General features: G+C 45.4%; 1 protein-coding gene across 4 annotated transcripts in view; it reads right to left on the bottom strand.

The window, feature by feature from the left end:
- LOC116515657 (mitochondrial peptide methionine sulfoxide reductase-like) overlaps positions 1-17,625 on the bottom strand; it is a 53,959-nt gene that overhangs the window by 13,024 nt on the left and 23,310 nt on the right. For all 4 annotated transcript variants that reach the window (XM_032227796.1, XM_032227797.1, XM_032227799.1 and 1 more), the window contains 2 exons: positions 14,603-14,707; positions 8,942-9,048 (listed from right to left, as the gene is read on the bottom strand). In XM_032227796.1, the coding sequence (XP_032083687.1) occupies positions 8,942-9,048; positions 14,603-14,707 (212 nt within the window). The remainder of the gene's footprint in view (positions 1-8,941; positions 9,049-14,602; positions 14,708-17,625) is intronic.

Here is a 17,625-nt window from a genome sequence, read left to right as displayed (position 1 = left end):
TGTCCTTTGGGATGTGGAGGGGAGCTATCGATTTTCCCCCTCCCTGGTGGGGAATATCTTAGCATGTTTAATGGCCACTAGAAGGAGACCTGTCAGAGAAGAATGATGTGATCTGTCTGTCAAAGTCTCCCAAACAGCCAGAGTTTGATCTCAGTTATGATGCTGCACAATGAAAACCCCTTCTCTTTCTCTTTCCCCCTCCCCTAATGGACAGCAATATTCTGGGTCGCAGGTACATTCCTCCCATGCAGTTCATCTACCATTCAGATGATTAATTTCATTGGCAGAAGCAACAGGGGAACTCTGCATGAACAGCTACGATTCTTGCGAGGCTTATAGCAATAGCAATAGCACTTAGACTTATATACCGCTTTACAGTGCTTTACAGCCCTCTCTAAGCCGTTTTACAGAGTCAGCCTATTGTTCCCAATGATTTGGGTCCTCATTTTACCCAACTTGGAATGATGGAAGGCTGAGTCAACCTGGAGCCTGGTAAGATTTGAACTGCCAAATTGCAAGCAGCTGGCAGCCAGCAGAAGTAGCCTGCAGTACTGCACTCTGACTATTGTGCCACAGTGGCTTATTATAACTTATTTTCATTGAGGGCTGATAACCCACCTAGGATCTTGAGAGCATTTTGTTAGAAATGGCTACTATGCTGAAGGACTTGAATATCTATCTATCTATCTATCTATCTATCTATCTATCTATCTATCTATCTATCTATCTATCATCTATCTATCTATCATCTATCTGTCTCTGTCTGTCTGTCTGCCTATCTATCTGTATATCTATCTGTCTGTCTATCTATCTATCATCTATCTGTCTGTCTGTCTGTCTGTCTGTCATCTAGCTATCTAGCTAGCTATCTGTCTATCTATCATCTGTCTGTCTGTCTGTCTATCTATCTATCTATCTATCCATCTATCCATCTATCTATATCTATCATCTATCTATCTATCATCTATCTATCATCTATCTATCTATCTATCTATCTATCTATCTATCTATCTATCTATCTATCTATCTATCTATCTATCTATCTATCTATCATCTATCTAAGCCGATTAAGTGGTTCCGCCCCAGGTGCCTGATGGACCCATTGGGATTTCAGACGGAGCTTGGGGAGATACCAGACTCCCTTGCCCACAATCCGACTGAGTCCTTGGTCGCTGCCTGGAATACAGCAGTGGCTAGGGCATTAGATCGGATTGCGCCTTTGCGGCCTCTCCACGGCAGTGGATCCAGGAGGGCACCTTGGTTTACCGAGGAATTCTGGGAGATGAAGTGCCAAAAGAGATGCCTAGAGTGACGCTGGAGGGCTAGTAACTCCAAATCCAACCGAACACTACTAAGATCCTCTATTAGGACTTATCTAGTGGCGATACGGCGGCAAAATGTGCTCATTTTTCCGCCCTTATTGTGTCCACAGAATCTCGCCCGGCCGCCCTGTTTAGGATAACCCACTCCCTCCTGAAAGGGAGGGATGCGAATGAACCCTTACAAGGAAGAGCTGAGGAATTTATTCAGTTTCTGTCGGACAAAGTCACTCCGATTCGGATGGACCTAGACTCCACTTGGACAGTGCCAGCAGAAATGCCGAGGGAGAGCCTTGATCAAACTTTATGGAATGAGTTCCAGCTTGCCACTCCTGAGGAGTGGACAAGGCCATAGGAGCGATGAGTGCCGCCAACTGCCTACTGGACCCGTGCCCCTCCTGGTTGGTTTCAACCAGCATGGGGGTGACACGTGGCTGGATCCAGAGGATTATAAACACCTCTCTTCGGGAGGGGTCTTTCCCGCAACCTTTGAAGGAAGCGGTGGTGAGACCCCTCCTCAAGAAGCCTGCTCTGGACCCAGCTGTCCTTAAAAACTACCATCCAGTTTCCAACCTCCCATTTTTAGGGAAGGTTGTTGAGAAGGTGGTGGCCTGCCAACTCCAGCGGACCTTGGATGAAGCGGATTATCTAGATCCCTTTCAGTCTGGTTTCAGGCCTGGTTACTGCACCGAAACCGCTTTGGTCGCACTGACCAATGATCTCTGGCGAGCCAGGGATAGAGGTCATTCCTCTATCCTGGTGCTTCTTGACCTCTCAGCGGCCTTCGATACCATCGACCAGGGTATCCTTCTGCGACGGCTGGAAGAGGTAGGAGTGGGAGGCACCGTTCTATGATGGTTCTCCTCTTACCTCTCTGGCAGATCGCAGTTGGTGTTGGTCGGAGGACAGAGGTCGACCCCTAGGCCCCTTGAATTCTGGGTGCTGCAGGGCTCGGTCCTGTCCCCCCTCCTATTTAACATCTACATGAAGTTGCTGGGTGAGATCATTCGTCAGTACGGGATTAAATACCATCAGTATGCGGATGATTTGTCCGCCCCGTGCCAACTCAGTGAAGCGGTGGAAGTAATGTGCCAGTGCCTGGAAGCTGTTAGGGTCTGGATGGGAATGAACAAGCTTGTGCTCAACCCTGCAAGACTGAGTGGCTTTGGATGTTGCCCCCCAAAGATAGTCCAGATATTCCACCTTTAAACCTGGGGGTGAAATCTTACACCCCTCAGAGAGGGCTCGCAACTTGGGTGTTCTCCTGGATTCGCAGCTGACTCTAGAACACCATCTGTCAGCTGTGACCAGGGGAGCTTTTGCCCAGGTTCGCCTGGTGCACCAGTTGCATCCCTATCTGGACCGGGAGGCACTCCAAATGGTCACTCAGGCCCTCGTCACCTCAAGGCTTGACTACTGTAACACGCTCTACATGGGGCTGCCCTTGAAAAGTGTTTGGAGACTACAATTGGTCCAGAATGCAGCCGCGCGAGCGATACTGGGTGTACCTAGATACACCCATGTCACACCTATCCTCTGCGAGCTGCACTGGCTCCCTATTGGTCTCCGAACGCGCTTCAAGGTGCTGGTTATCACCTTTAAAGCCCTACATGGCCTAGGACCTGGATATCTGCGAGACCGCCTCCTGCCACATACCTCCCAACGGCCGATAAGATCTCATAGGATGGGCCTTCTCTGGGTGCCATCGACTGCACAATGTTGTCTGGCAGCTCCTCAGAGGAGAGCCTTCTCTGTAGCTGCCCCGGCCCTCTGGAATGACCTACCCCCTGAAATCCGGACCCTCCCCACTCTCTCGGCCTTCCGAAAGTCTGTTAAGACCTGTCTGTTCCGGCAGGCCTGGGGCTGCTGATCTTGATTGACCTTCAGCCCCACTAAGATCGAGTGCTTGTTGTGTCCTTTTTTAATTTGTTCTGTCTTATATTTTAAATTTTTAGTATCTTCTTTTTAAAACTGTTTTTATGTAAGCTGCCCGGAGTCCCCCGGGATTGGGCGGCATACAAATCCATTAAAATTGAAATTGAATTGAATATCTGTCTCTGTCTGCCTATCTATCTGTATCTATCTCTATCATTTTTCTGTTTGTCTATCTATCTATTATCTATCTATCTATCTATCTATCTATCTATCTATCTATCTATCTATCTATCTATCTATCTATCTATCCTATAATCCATCCATCCATCCATCTATCTAATATATCATCTATCATCTTTCTATCATCTATCTAATCTATCATCTATGACTTATCCTCTGTGTCTATCCATCTAATCTGTCTGATTTATATGCTCACCCATCTCACAATTCAAGGCAACTATGATCAGTTTACAGTGTGAATATTAATAAGAATAGTTGAATGGTTGAAGAATAATAAGATGGTTGCCATATTGGGTTAAGGTTCACTGCCAACACTATTTTTTCAAAAGACAAACTGGTACCCTACATAAAGAGATGGGCCAAAGCATTCAACATCCATAATCTTCAGTTGATTGGGCTACACAACCCATCATTCACTATCATCAAGGAATTTGGCTGTGGAGTCACTCTCAAGGATATTAGCTTAGGAAAGGCTGCTGAGGGACAGGAAATGGGGGAGGTGAGAGAGAGGGTGTTAATTTGGTACTTAGCTAGACAATACAACCAATGTACAAATCAAATAATAAGATAGCCCAAAGCAGTGCAAGCAGGAGCATTGCTGAACACCTGGTGAATCTCACATTCTGACATTGCAAAATAAAAAAATTGATTTGTGCATTACCTGATTTTCCAAACAGATATTAAAATCTCAGGCTTATGTGATGCAGCTGAAGAAATGGGGCCCTACTCCACAACTTCAGAAATACACAAAAACATTCTCTCTCTTCCTCCAAAGGCAAACTCTGTACCCCCCAAAAGCATCCTAAAGGAACAGGGCACTAAAGTGGGACTAAAATTGGAGGTGTTGCCATCAAATGAGGAGCATTCACCAAAAGTTAGCCTAGCTATACAAATTTGATTTAGCTTAGATCTGTGTCCGGAATGAAACTAAGTTTTTTATCCTCCTAGAAATAACTCTGCCACATCTCTACTTTAATAAGCCTTATTCTGGTTTTAATTCTGCCCTAGCTTGGCTTGATTGAGAACTTCAAGAAAACTTGCTTAAGGACAAATGCTATGAGAGACAAAGCTGGGCTGTTCACAGCTACAGTGCTGTAAGCATTTTCAGGACCATGGATAGCTCAGGGCAGATAATCAAGATTGGACTGATTCTAAGAATTGTTGTACCAGTACCTGTCCAAGCTCAACCAGTATCATCATCATCTTTTAATGACCCCATAATCCCTTGCAGGGTGCAGTCTGGGCAATTGAATGGAGCTGAGTGTTTACTGGCCAGATGCCCTTCCTGTCCCCACTCCGGAGCTATATTCAACAGATATAATCTCATTGTGTCCAGAAAGAGAAATATCTGCCTCTACCTAGGGTTGAACTCACAGCCTCCTGATTGTGAGGCAAGAGCTACACTTCCAGGCCACCGCACCACTCAAGCTCAACCAGTTATGTTAAGACTAAAAAGCCAGCAGTTATTCAATACCATCACATCTTGCTAGTGTGTTGATTTAAATATCTTTTAGGAGCCGAGGTGTTGCAGTGGTTAGAGTGCAGTACTGCAGGCTACTTCAGCTGACTGCTAACTGCAGTTTGGCAGATCGAATCTCACTGGCTCAAGGTTCACTCAGCCTTCCATCCTTCCAAGGTGGGTAAAATGAGGACCCAGATTGTTGGGGGCAACAGGCTGACTCTATAAACCGCTTAGAGAGGGTTACCAACCAAATAGCAATTTTCAGCTGCCTGTTTTACTTAGCTCTAGTTAAAAACCACAACAAGCAACCCAATCAGAGTGGTAAAAGCCTCTGGCAGTCTAAAGGTGCCCCCAACTTTGGAATTGTTGAGAAAACTCTCCAAAGGTGTTTCAACCCTGCTCCTTATGAAAATCCCTGCTCCAAGAAACAATAAAGGAAACCCCAACCCCTAGCTGGGGGAAAAAGGCTGTTCTGCTAGCCCTCCCCAACCCCACCCTACCCCCATCATAAAAACTCAGCAATGTTGGCATCTTTGGAATGACTCTGCCCTAGCAATAGCAATAGCAGTTAGACTTATATACCATTTCATAGAGCTTTCAGCCTCTCTAAGCGGTTTGCAGAGTCAGCATATTGCCCCCAACAACAATACGGGTCCTCATTTTACTCACCTCGGAAGGATGGAAGGCTGAGTCAACCCTGAGCCGGTGAGATTTGAACAGCCAAACTGCAGAACTGCAGTCAGCTGAAGTAGCCTGCAGTGCTGCATTTAACCACTGCGCCACCTCGGCCCTTACCTGAGGCACTTCCAAAACTGCCCCAGTTCCCTTGATCTCAGCCTCATTAAAGGTAAAGTTTCCCCTCACAAATAGGTGCTAGTCGATCCTGACTCTGGGGGGGCGGTGCTCATCTCCATTTCAAAGCTGAAGAGCCAGCGCTGTACGAAGATGTCTTTGTGGTCATGTGGCCGGCGTGACTAAATGCCGAAGGCACATGGAATGCTGTTACCTTCCCACCAAAGGTGGTTCCTATTTTTCTACTTGCATTTTTTACGTGCTTTCGAACTGCTAGGTTGGCAGAAGCTGGGACAAGTAACAGGAGCTCACTTGATTACGCGGCGCTAGGGATTTGAACCGCCAAACTGCCGACCTTTCTGATCGACAAGCTCAGCGTCTTAGCCACTGAGCTTGGAAATACACAACACACACTCCCCACCCACAGATTGCCAGCTCCCAAGAAATAGCCTCCTCCCCTCCCACCTCCCCCCCCACTGATGTCCAGCCAGCACGTGCCAATTTTAAGCTGGGGTTGCCCTTAATTGTCCTACTTGGGGGGAGGGGCAACTGCTTATGGCAATGAATCATTTCCAAATGGGCCCAGGCGGAGGGGAGATATTGCACCTGCCTCTCCCGTGACCTTTGCTCTCTAGCTGCCAATCAACCTCATGGCAAGTTGCCAGGGAAACTGAGACATCTCTCCCTCCCCCCTCCTGTTTTTTTCTTCTTCTCTCCATCCAGAGTGCATGAATGGCCTTGGCGGAGCAATTATCTATACTCTCGCTTCTCTGTCTTTGTTATGGGGCAAGGCGTTGGGGGCAGGTTCTATTCACTGGAGAGGACCGAAACAAAAAACAGCCACTTCAGAGTCCCTGAGGGTGTGTGTGTGTGTGTGTGTGTGTGTGAGAGAGAGAGAGAGAGAGAGAGAGAGAGAGAGAAGTGTGTCTGTGGGTGGGTGGGAAGGACAGAGTACAGAGTATGTGCGCATGAGGGAGAAAGAAAAACAGATTCCCTACCAGCTCCACCATGAACCCGTTGCTGGAAAGGCCCAGCGTCCTCCTGATGATGGCTTATTTAAGTGATACCTCAAGGGTCTCTCTAAACATGTTTCCAAAACAGACTGTACCCATAAAAGAACCACATTGTGGAAAAAAAGAACACAGTGTGAAGCCACAAGATGGTGGAGGGGGCACAGTTTTTCAGGAAGCTGCTGAAAGGGGCCGAGCTGCCACGGCTGGGGACCAGCAGACATCTTGACAGAGGACATTCTGTATACAATTGTGGAAAAACAGCTGTACTGGATCCATCCAGACATCTGTCAGCATAACATAGAAAATTGTGGATCCATATACGTAACTCCCAGCTGGAAGGCTTTAGAAATTGTCACCAATATTATATGGGTGTCAAACTCAAGACCTGGGAGCTAGATCTGGCCCACGAGGTGCTTAGATCTGTCCTACAGGACCACCCTGGAAACAGTGAAGGAGCGGCCCGCGGTGCCTCTGCCGGTGAAAACAGAGCTCCATTTTTGCTGGAAGAGGTTTGCAAGAGGCCTTTGCAGCCGGAAACGGAGCTCAGGAGCACATATTCAATGGTAGCGCACTCGGGCCACCACAGGCACCCCTGACATGAGTGACCTCAAGCTGGCCACGCCCACCCTAGCCACACATACCAGCCCCTGATGCGGCCCTCAATGAAATCGAGTTTGACACCCCTGCTCTAAACGAATAATTGTAAAACAAGAACTGTGTGTGTGTGTGTGTGTGTGTGTGTATACACACACACACACACACACTATTGCTGAACCAGCATCTGCGTATTAGGAGAATTACAGTCCTAGACAGCTTGGCAGACAAGATTGGCCGAGAGTCCAGAGCACTTTAGGGCATTAGAGATTAAGAGCTATACTATTTTCTTTAAGCATAAGTAGCAGCTTCTATAAAAATGGAGCTTGTCTGAAAACATGGCGTGCAAAGAACAATACCTTCCTGGCATAATTAGATTGTCACTTCAAACCTCTGTTGGTTAATGAGCCTCTAACAAGAAAAAGCTGAAGGCATTAAGATATGTTTAGCCTTAAAAAGAGATTATTAAGAGGCAACATGTTAGTGAAAATATCTGAAGTATTGTCCTCCTCTAACAAGACTCCAGAGCATTGAATTCAAATCCCATGGGAAATGAAGAGGAAAGGGGTTTCGACTTAGCTCTTACAAAATCTTCTTCACATCCAAACAATTCAGCAGTGAACCAGTTTGGTGCCTTGGTTAAAGGCACTTGGCTAGAAACTGGGAGACCGTGAATTCTAGTTCTCCCTTAGGCACCCAAACTGGCTGGATGGCTTTGAACCAGTCCCTCTTCTCACAGTGGTGGGATTCAAATAATTTAACAAACGGTTCTCTGCCTAATGATTTCTTCCAACAACCAGTTCACCAAACTGCTCAGAAAGTTAACAACCGGTTCTCCCGAAGTGGTGCCAACTGGCTGAATCCCACCACTGCCTAGGGCCATGATGGGAAACTATGGCACACATGCCACAGGTGGCACGTGGATCCATTTGTCAAGGCGTTGCCCTATCAGCTGGATTTTGGCCTTCTTTTGAGGCCATTTTTCGCCCTCTGGGGGCTTCCTTGAATCCTCCGGAGCATGAAAAACCGGCCCTATGGGCAAACCAGAACTTCAGGAACGTACTTCTGGTACCAATGTGAGTAGATAAATAGGTACCACTTTGGTGGGAAGGTAACAGTGTGCTGTGCAACTTGGTGTATAGTTGTGCTGGCCACATGACCACAGAAGTGCCTTTGGACAACCCTGGCTCCCTCGGCTAAGAAATGGTGATGAGCACCACTCTCTAAAGTCGGACACGACTGGACATGGGAAACCTTTATCTTTACCTTTAGATAGCAATAGCATTTGCACTTATATATCACTTCATAGTGCCTTTAATGCCCTCTCCAAGAGGTTTTACAGTGTCAGCCTATTGTCCCCAACAATTAGAGTCCTCGTTTTACCCATCTTGGAAGCATGGAAGGCTGAGCCAACCTTGAGCTGGTGAGATGTGAACGGCCAAACTGCAGCTAGCAGTCAGCTGAAGTAGCCTGTAGTACCGCACTCTAACCACTGCGCCACCTCGGCTATTCATGGGAATCCATAGCTAGGAACCTAAACATTAGCAAGCTAATGCCAACAAGAGTCAACCTTAATAATATAAATAGCAGCACCATAGGCCAAGACCTCAATCTCCTGTCCCCATCTGTCCATAATTCTCCTATACCTGTTCATACATTGCCTTGGATCTTAAAGCAGATTCCAGTTGTTCTGCTCCGATAGTGTAGATGGCCGAGCGATACTGGGTGCCAATGTCTTCGTACTGCTTCATTCCTGGGAAGGGAAACCAAGACCACAACAGTGCATGTTATCAGACAGAAGATGACCGTACTGATTCATATCATTGAGCCTTCTTCATCCCACTTCAACCTTAGTAATAAACAGTTGCGGGGTGGGGGAAGTGTTATCCTTGGGTATTTCCATTTTATCCATTTCTTTAATGGAAACAGACAGAAAATGTATTGCTAGAAGACAGATCTATGACTTCATAGAAAGTAACTTTTTTTTCACCCCCCCCCCAAATTTAGAGACTAGGATTTCAAAGATCATCTAATTTTGATTTTTGGTATCCATAGTCAATTATTTCTTTCCCGGGAAAATATCTGTGGTCACTAAACTCAGAATGGCAATTTCCAAAGTGGCAACATACCTAGTTCATATATCTGCTAGATAAGTATGACTTCAGCAAAAAATCCCACATTTTGTCCAAGAATTAAATATGAAAGGCAAAAGATATCCTATGACATTTATAGATGAAACCCTTCTGGATCAATAAACGCCTGAATTTGCTGAACCCTGATCCAGAAAATGTTCCCTGATAATAAGATACCGCAGGACTTCACTGCTTTGTTCCCCTGCAAAAGGTGAACATTGCACAAGGAATCTGTACCTTACAACAACATGCAAAAGCTTTTCCTTCAAGGGGAAAGTGGGATGGTGTAAAGTTCCTGTCTTGAGCAAGGGGTTGGACTAGAAGACCTCTGAGGTCCCTTGCAGCCTTATGATTCTATATTCTATAGAGGTCCTTTGAAATGAACTCAATTGCTCCACTTATGAGTCTATGAGTTAAGGCTGCGTAACTTTGGACCTTAAAAAGCTACACAAGGTTGAATATGAATGAGAGAGCATTGTAACTGGGAGAACAATACGAAGTCCCAGAATTGTATTCTAGAATGGTCCCTAATCCCTGGTCCATGGACAGGCACTCGCCCGCGGTATGCCAACATCCGGTCCCCGCAAACAAGTGAAGCTTGATCCATGGGATGCAGGCAGAACACAAAACCACACCCCTTCTAGTGTGGGGAACAACAACCTTTCTCCATGGGACCAATCCCAGTGCCCAAAAAGTTGGGTGCCACTGGACCACAGAGTCCAAATGCAAAACACAGAGCTCAGGGAGAAGGCAGTGGTGACCCATATCCTTGTTATTACAAGAAAAAGGTTGCACAGATGTGGCCGTGTAAGTCACCAGGGGTCAAGCTTGACTTCAAGGAAATGTGATCGCATTGTTTTGTGCCTGACCATGTCACTAGGAGAGAGCAGTCAGCAATGTACCTTAGCTATAAGGCATATCTCCAGAGGTGGGTTCCTACCAGTTCGGATCGGTTCGGCTGAGTAGGTAGTAACTTGGCTGGCCACGCCCCTGAACCTGTTCTATCAACAGCGCCATAGGCGCCAGCATCTGGGTTTTTTTTTAGCAGATTGTTTTTATTATTTTTTCCCTTCTACAACACCTTACAGTCATTACATCAACACTGTTATGTCATCATACCTGTACATGTATATAATATTTCACTTCTATATTTACACACTTAATACACAGTTCTATATATATTTATATATATTGGTTTTTGGCTTAATTAATTTTATTCTTGTTTTGCAGCCATTTGTACCAATTGTTCCAAATTTCATAATATTCTGACTCTTCTTTATCTTTTAATTTCAGTGTTAATTTGTCCATCTCTGCACAATCCAAAGTTTTTTTAATCACTAATTCGTCTGAGGGGGTATTATTTGTTTCCAGCATTGGGCAAATGCTATTCTAGCTATAGTTAGCAGATGTGTTAATATGTACTTAATTTTCTTCGTATATTTCCCTTTGATTATTCCCAGTAGAAAGATTTCGGGTTTGTATTTTATCTGTTCTCCTGTAATTTCTTGCACCCATTTCCAAATTTTTGTCCAATATTTTTGTGTTTCCGGGCAGGTCCACCATATGTGATAATAAGTCCCGTGTACTTTTTTACACTTCCAGCTGGTCAGCTTCATGTTTGGGTACATTTTAGCCAATCTTGTTGGTGATAAATGCCAACAATAAAACATTTTGTATATATTTTCTTTAAGTGCTGCTGATCGTGTTAGTTTATAATTTGTGTTCCAAATTCTTTCCCAATCCACTAGATCTATGTTGTAACCAAAGTTTTTGGCCCACGCTATCATGCAACCTTTAACTGTTTCTTCTTCTAATGTTACTTCTAATAAATATTTGTAAATTTTCATTATGCTGGCGCCTATGGCCATATTTTTACTACTGTGCAAGTGTGCGTAGCGCACATCAAACGCTTCCCTGAGCGAACCGGCAGCAACAGAAGCCAAACCCCACCTCTGCATTTCTCCTTTTGAAATCTAGCACACAATGACTGTGGAGAGGCCGACTTCTTCTCTCCCCACGTGCTCACTCCCTAATACGCCATCTACACTGGCGACGTTACTCATTAAAACACAAACACACCATTACACACCCAGAGGAGGGCCCAGCCGGCAACACACAGAGCATGCTAATTTCCTCATTAAAATTACACTTCATTACAAAAATGCTCGGCCTTCCTAAGGCCTTCGACCCTCCCCCCGCTGTTGCTCAGTGTTGACGTGAGGTGGGTTACAAACAGCCCCTCCACTTCCTCTGGTTATTAAAAAAAAAGGGGGGGAGAGAAACATTAGAAATCCCCAGTCCGCCCCCCTGCTTCTTTACAACTGAATCTCTCCTGCCTCAGCAGAGATTCCACTAAGAGCTTCCTCAGCTTTTGTGGCCTTGGTGGGCAGGTGGGAGAAGCCACGGAAAGGAGTTACTAAAAGAGAGACAGGAGCCTGAACAAAAATGAGGTTGGCTTATAAAATCGAGAGGAGGGTGTGATTCCTGAGGGGGAAAACCTCTGCCTCAGCAGTCGGGAGTGAGTCAGGCTGGAGAAATTAGGTATTCTTTGGCTGGAACCATCAAATGACTCAGCAAATAAACCGGGGGGTGGGGGGGAATGGTACGAAGAAGAAGGTTAACGCAACTCAATAAGCTGCACAGGGAGTCCTCGGCTTTGAATCATCCGTTTAGTGGCATAATACTGTAATGGCGTTGAGAAAAAGTGACTTATGACCATTTTTCACACTTAACAACCAGGCGGGCACTCCCATGGTCACGTGATTTGGCTGCTTGGGGAAGTGGCATGTGTTTTTTTGACGGTTGCAGTATCCCAGGGTCATGCAATACAATACAATACAATAGGAGAGTTGGAAGGGACCTTGGAGGTCTTCTAGTCCAACCCCCTGCCTAGGCAGGAAACCCTATACCGTTTCAGACAAATGGTTATCCAACATCTTCTTAAAGACTTCCAGTGTTGGAGCATTCACAGCTTCTGGAGGCAAGTCCTTCCACTGATGAATTGTTCTCACTGTCGGGAAATTTCTCCTCAGTTCGAAGTTGCTTCTCTCCTTGATTAGTTTCCAAAACAATGCCAATTATATTGAGTGGCCGGACAGGAAACTAACACAGAGAGTAAAGTGCCTGGAAGAGTTTGTGTTCATGAATCACTTTGCCTGAATATGATCTTTTTTCCCCTCTGAGGAGAAAGGTGAAAACGCTAATAGGAAAACTTTATAACAGAATATTTGTTTATAACGATAGTTGTGATGTATATAGAATAACAGAGTTGAAAGGGTCATGCAATCACCTTTTGCACAAGGTGAGGGTGTGATTCCTGAGGAGAAAAACCTCTGCCTCAGGAGTCAGGAGTGAGTCAGGCTGGAGAAATTAGGTATTAGATTCCTAACCTGTTTACTACCGATTCCCTGAGAGAGGGCGTTTTGTGCACGGACAAAAATCTTGCACGCACGCTGCTTGCTTGACTCGCACCCACACTGGCCACATGTTGCTGCGCAATCGCAGTTTACTGAAAACTGTTCTGCGCATGCACAGAAACATGCCGGTGACGGGAGAAGAGACCGGGAACCGGTTCGGGACCGTGGCAGGCCTGGGTGGCTGCCGCTTCCAGCGACCCAGGCTAGAAAACCACTACCGCTTCGTCTGAACCGGTCTGACTGGTAGGAACCCACCTCTGCCCCCCCCCCAACAAGCAAAGTCAACGGGGAAGCTGGATTCATTTAACAACCATGTTACTAACTTAACAACCGCAGTGATTGACTTAACATCTGGGGCAATAAAAGTTCGTAAAGGGGGGCAAAACTCACTTAAAATGTTGGGCTGAATTGCAGTCGTAAGCCGAGGATTACCTGTATTCAAAATACCCCAAGCAGCTTTGGATTCAGGTATGGCATCTCTGTAGAACTGTGTCTCTGCTGAATTACAGATGTTCAGGCTAACCAGAGGCAAGCAATCTTTAATCTCTAAAACAGGGGTGTCAAACACAAGGCCTGCGGGCTGGATGAGGCCCACAATGTGGTTGGATCCGGCCTGCAGGGCCATCCTAGAAAGTGTAAGGGGCCAGCCAACATTGCTTTGGCCCAGCCTACCCAATGCGAAAAGGAAACATGCCTGCAGTTTGGAGAGTGGCGTCAAGCTGGCCACGCCCACCCAGCTGGCCACACCCAGTGAGTGGCATCAACCTGGCCATACCCACCCCATCGGCCATACCTCCCCCTCCCAAGGTCAACCACAGCTATGATGCAGCCCTCTATGTAATTGAGTTGGACACCCCTGCTCTAAAGCTTCCCATTCTTAGCCCGTCTAGCTCAATTTAGCATACTCTGCATGGAAGTGGAACAAGAAATCTCTTTTTATCAGGAGCACAGTCTTGATTATTAGGATTGAATCTGGTTTTTACAACGGCAGTTCGATGCTTTGGGGTGTATGGTACAGATTCACATGTCTACCTTTTCAAAACGTTGGGAAGTCATTACACTGATTTTCAGCAACTGAAATCTTACTGGTGAAATTGGAGGGAACTTCACCACAAGAGAATTCTTTTCAGAATGCGAATATAGACCCATAAATTGCCCAAGCTTAAATTAAACAAACCTTTGATCGGTCCGGGTATAAGAATGTTTATCACTCCTTAAGCATCGAAAAATATAATATTAGGATCCTATTAATATAAAATCAGAACTAAGAAGGGCAAAACTCCATCAGTAGGTTCAAAAAACACAAGAAGGTTGAGAGTCAAATATGAAAAGACAGCAAGCAAGAATGTACTATTGTGCGCAAAGAGATGCATAGGGTCATCACATACTAAATTATGTTCTTCCTTCTTCAGTGCATTGTTATAGTAACGATTGATGACTTAGATTCTTATAAAATCAGCCCAGTCTTGTTTCCTATAAACTACAATTCTCTTTCTTCTCAACCACCATGGTTGTTGATAATCCAAGCTTCTATAAATTGCAGTCTTCCATAATTGCCAATGGTGGTTGAAGAATGATGGGGGCTGTAGTCCAAGATGCTGCAGGGTACCTAAAGCAGCAAAGCTGCTTTAGGATCACTTGCAAACATAATTCCTCTTGATTTTCTAGAGTATTGCTTATACTGCTTATAATAAATCCACGTAAACAGTTGCAAAAGATTGGCTTCCCACACGGCACTTTTCCTGACCCTAGATTTTACCTTGGGTTGGATCGTGGTTCTCCCAGAAGAATTGGAGGAGCTTTTCATAGCTGATCTTCTGTGGGTCAAATACTACACGGACCACCTCTGCATGTCCTGTCATCCCTGGAAACAGAATGGAGAGAATCACCCAATTAGAGGTGGGTTTTTTTTTTTAGCTTTGCGGTTGTTACAACCAATGGAAATTCACCCTGTTGTGGGGCCAAATTGGTACTGCTGAGCCTTCTGTCAAATTGCAAATTATATTCTATGCTACAAAAGCAGAGATAATTCTTGACCTATGAACATTCATTTACCAACCATCCGAATTTACAGCAACACTGGAAAAAGTGACTTATAGTCAGTTCTTGCACTCATAACCAGGAGTGGTATCCTATCGGTTCGGACCGGTTCAGGCGAACCAGTAGCTGTCACTTGAAAGCCTAAATGAACCCCAAGTCTTAATAGAGTTGGAAGGGACCTTGGAGGTCTTTTAGCCCAACAGAGTCCAGAAAAGAGTCTAGAGATATTCCACGAGAAGAGTCCTCCACTCTTTTGTTCCAAACAGAATACCTGCTGCCACCAGGCTTGAAATTTTGGGCTTAATCAACTTACAACTATGCTGCCTTTGATCTGACCTAAGCTTAGTACACAAAATTGTCTGCTACAATGTCCTACCTGTGAATGACTACTTCGGCTTCAACCGCAACAACACACAAAGCACACAATAGATACAAACTTACGGTAAACTGCTCCAAACTCAATTGCAGCAAATACGACTTCAGCAACAGAGTGGTCAACGCCTGGAATACACTACCTGACTCTGATTTCTTCCTCAACCCCCCCAAAGCTTCAATCTTAGACTGTCTACTGTTGACCTCGCCCCATTCCTAAGAGGTCCGTAAGGGGCGTGCATAAGTGCACCAAAGTTCCTACCGTCCCTGTCTTAATATTCCCTTATATTTGTATTCATTTCATGTATTCATAATCATGTTTATACTTATATCTATTATCTTATACATGCTTGACAATTAAACAAACAAACAAAGAGTTGGAAGGGACCTTGGAGGTCTCCCTGCTCAAGCAGGAGATCCTTTACCATTTCAGACAAATGACTGCTCAGTCCCTTCTTAAAAGCCTTCAGTGGTGGAATAACATCCATAACTTCTGAAGGCAAGACGTTCCATTGCTTAATTGTTCTCACTGTCGGGAAATTTCTCATCAGTTCTAGGTTGGATTTGTCCTTGATGAGTTTCCATCTACTCTATTGCTTCTTGTTCTGCCTTCAGGTGCTTTGGAGAATAGAATAACAGGATAACAAATTTGGAAGGGACAAATTTGGAGGTCCTCTAATTCAACTCCCCACTCAGGCAGGAAAAACTATACCATTTCAGGCAAATGATTATCCAATCCCTTCTTTAAAACCTCCAGTGATGGAGCACTTACAACCTCTGAATTGGTTGTTCTCACTGTCAGGAAATTTCTCCTTTAGTTCTAGGTTGCTTCTCTCCTTTGATTAGTTTCCATCCATTCCTTCTGGTGCCTTGGAAAATAGGTTGACACCCCGCCCTCCCTCTTCTTTGAGGCAGCCCCTCAACTATTGGAACACTGCTATCATGTCATCAAGTAGGCCACAAGCTACCTCTTGGCATGCTTCCTGAAGCAGATAATATTCATACTGCAATTTAAGAGCAGCACTGCAGGGGTTAATCCAGAGCCTTCATCCCACTTGGAAACACTTGACACATTCCCATTAGATTAATATCTCCTGTCTAAAGGAGGAATTTCTCCTTTCACTGCTGTACCCTCATTCCCCCGTGGAGTTTGAAATTCTCATCAGAGATGCATTTCCCTGGAGCGGTTTCTAGTTAATTTTGCTCAAGCAAGCCTGCTGACCCTCCTATGGTAATTAGGAAGGGGGAAAAGGGAGGTGGGGAGGGAGGGGAGATGTTCAATTCCACCAGCAACCAGGTAAGAAGCTGGTGAGCATGCCATGCCTACTGTGCTGGGCCCTGCTGCAGTCAAATGAGAATAGGGCAGAGAGGGGGGGGGGGGTGAACAGACAATATAAAGAAGAGACTGGCAAGTTTGTACTCACTGGCTTTCCTGCTTACGACAAGCAAAGGGAACAGGTTTTTTTAACAGATTAACAGAATTGGAAGGGACCTTATAGGTCATCTAGTCCAACCCCCCCAAGCAGGAGACCCTACACCAGTGGTTCTCAACCTGTGGGTTGGGAGCCCTTTGGGGGTCGAACGACTCTTTCACAAGGGTTGCCTAAGACCATCAGAAAACACAATTTTTTTCGATGGTCTTAGGAACCGAGACAACGCTCCTCTATGGTTGGGGGTCACCACAGCAAGAGGAACTGTATTAAAGGGTTGCGGCATTGGGAAGGTTGAGAACCAGTGCCCTACACCATTTCTGACAAATGGCAGTCCGGTCTCTTCTTGAAAGCCTCCAGTGATGAACCTCCCACAACTTCCAAAGGAACTTCTGTTCCATGAGTTGATTGTTTTCACAGTCAAAAAGTTCCTCCTTATTTATAGGTTGATTCTCTCCTTGATCAGCTTCCATCCATTTTTCCTTGTCTGGCTGGCGTTCAGGTGCATTGGAAAATAGCTTGACCCCCTCCTCTCTGTGGCAGCCCCTCAAATATTGAAAGACTGCTATCGTGTCTCCCCTGGTCCTTCTCACTAGACTAGCCATGTCCAGTTTCCGCAACCGTTCTTCATATGCTTTAGTCTCCAGTCCCCTAATCATCCTGGTTGCTCTTCTCTGCACTTTATCTAGAGTCTCGACATCTTTTTTATAGTGTGGTGATCAAAACTGGATGCAGTACTTTAGGTGTGGTCTTAGTAGGGCTTTATAGAGTGGTATTAGTACCTCACTTGATCTTGATTGTATCCTCTGTTAATGCAATTTAGGATTGCATTGGCTTTTTTGGCTGCTGCTGCACACTGCTGGCTCATATTTAGTGGGTTGTCCACTAAGACTCCAAGATCCCTCTCACAGTCACTACTATTAAGCCTGGTTTCACCCAG

This window comes from Thamnophis elegans, chromosome 12, assembly GCF_009769535.1.
Source record: "Thamnophis elegans isolate rThaEle1 chromosome 12, rThaEle1.pri, whole genome shotgun sequence".
In the NCBI taxonomy this organism is placed as follows: Eukaryota; Metazoa; Chordata; class Lepidosauria; order Squamata; family Colubridae; genus Thamnophis; species Thamnophis elegans.
Note: the sequence above shows the minus strand (reverse complement) of the source record. Positions and strands in the feature narration are given on the sequence as shown.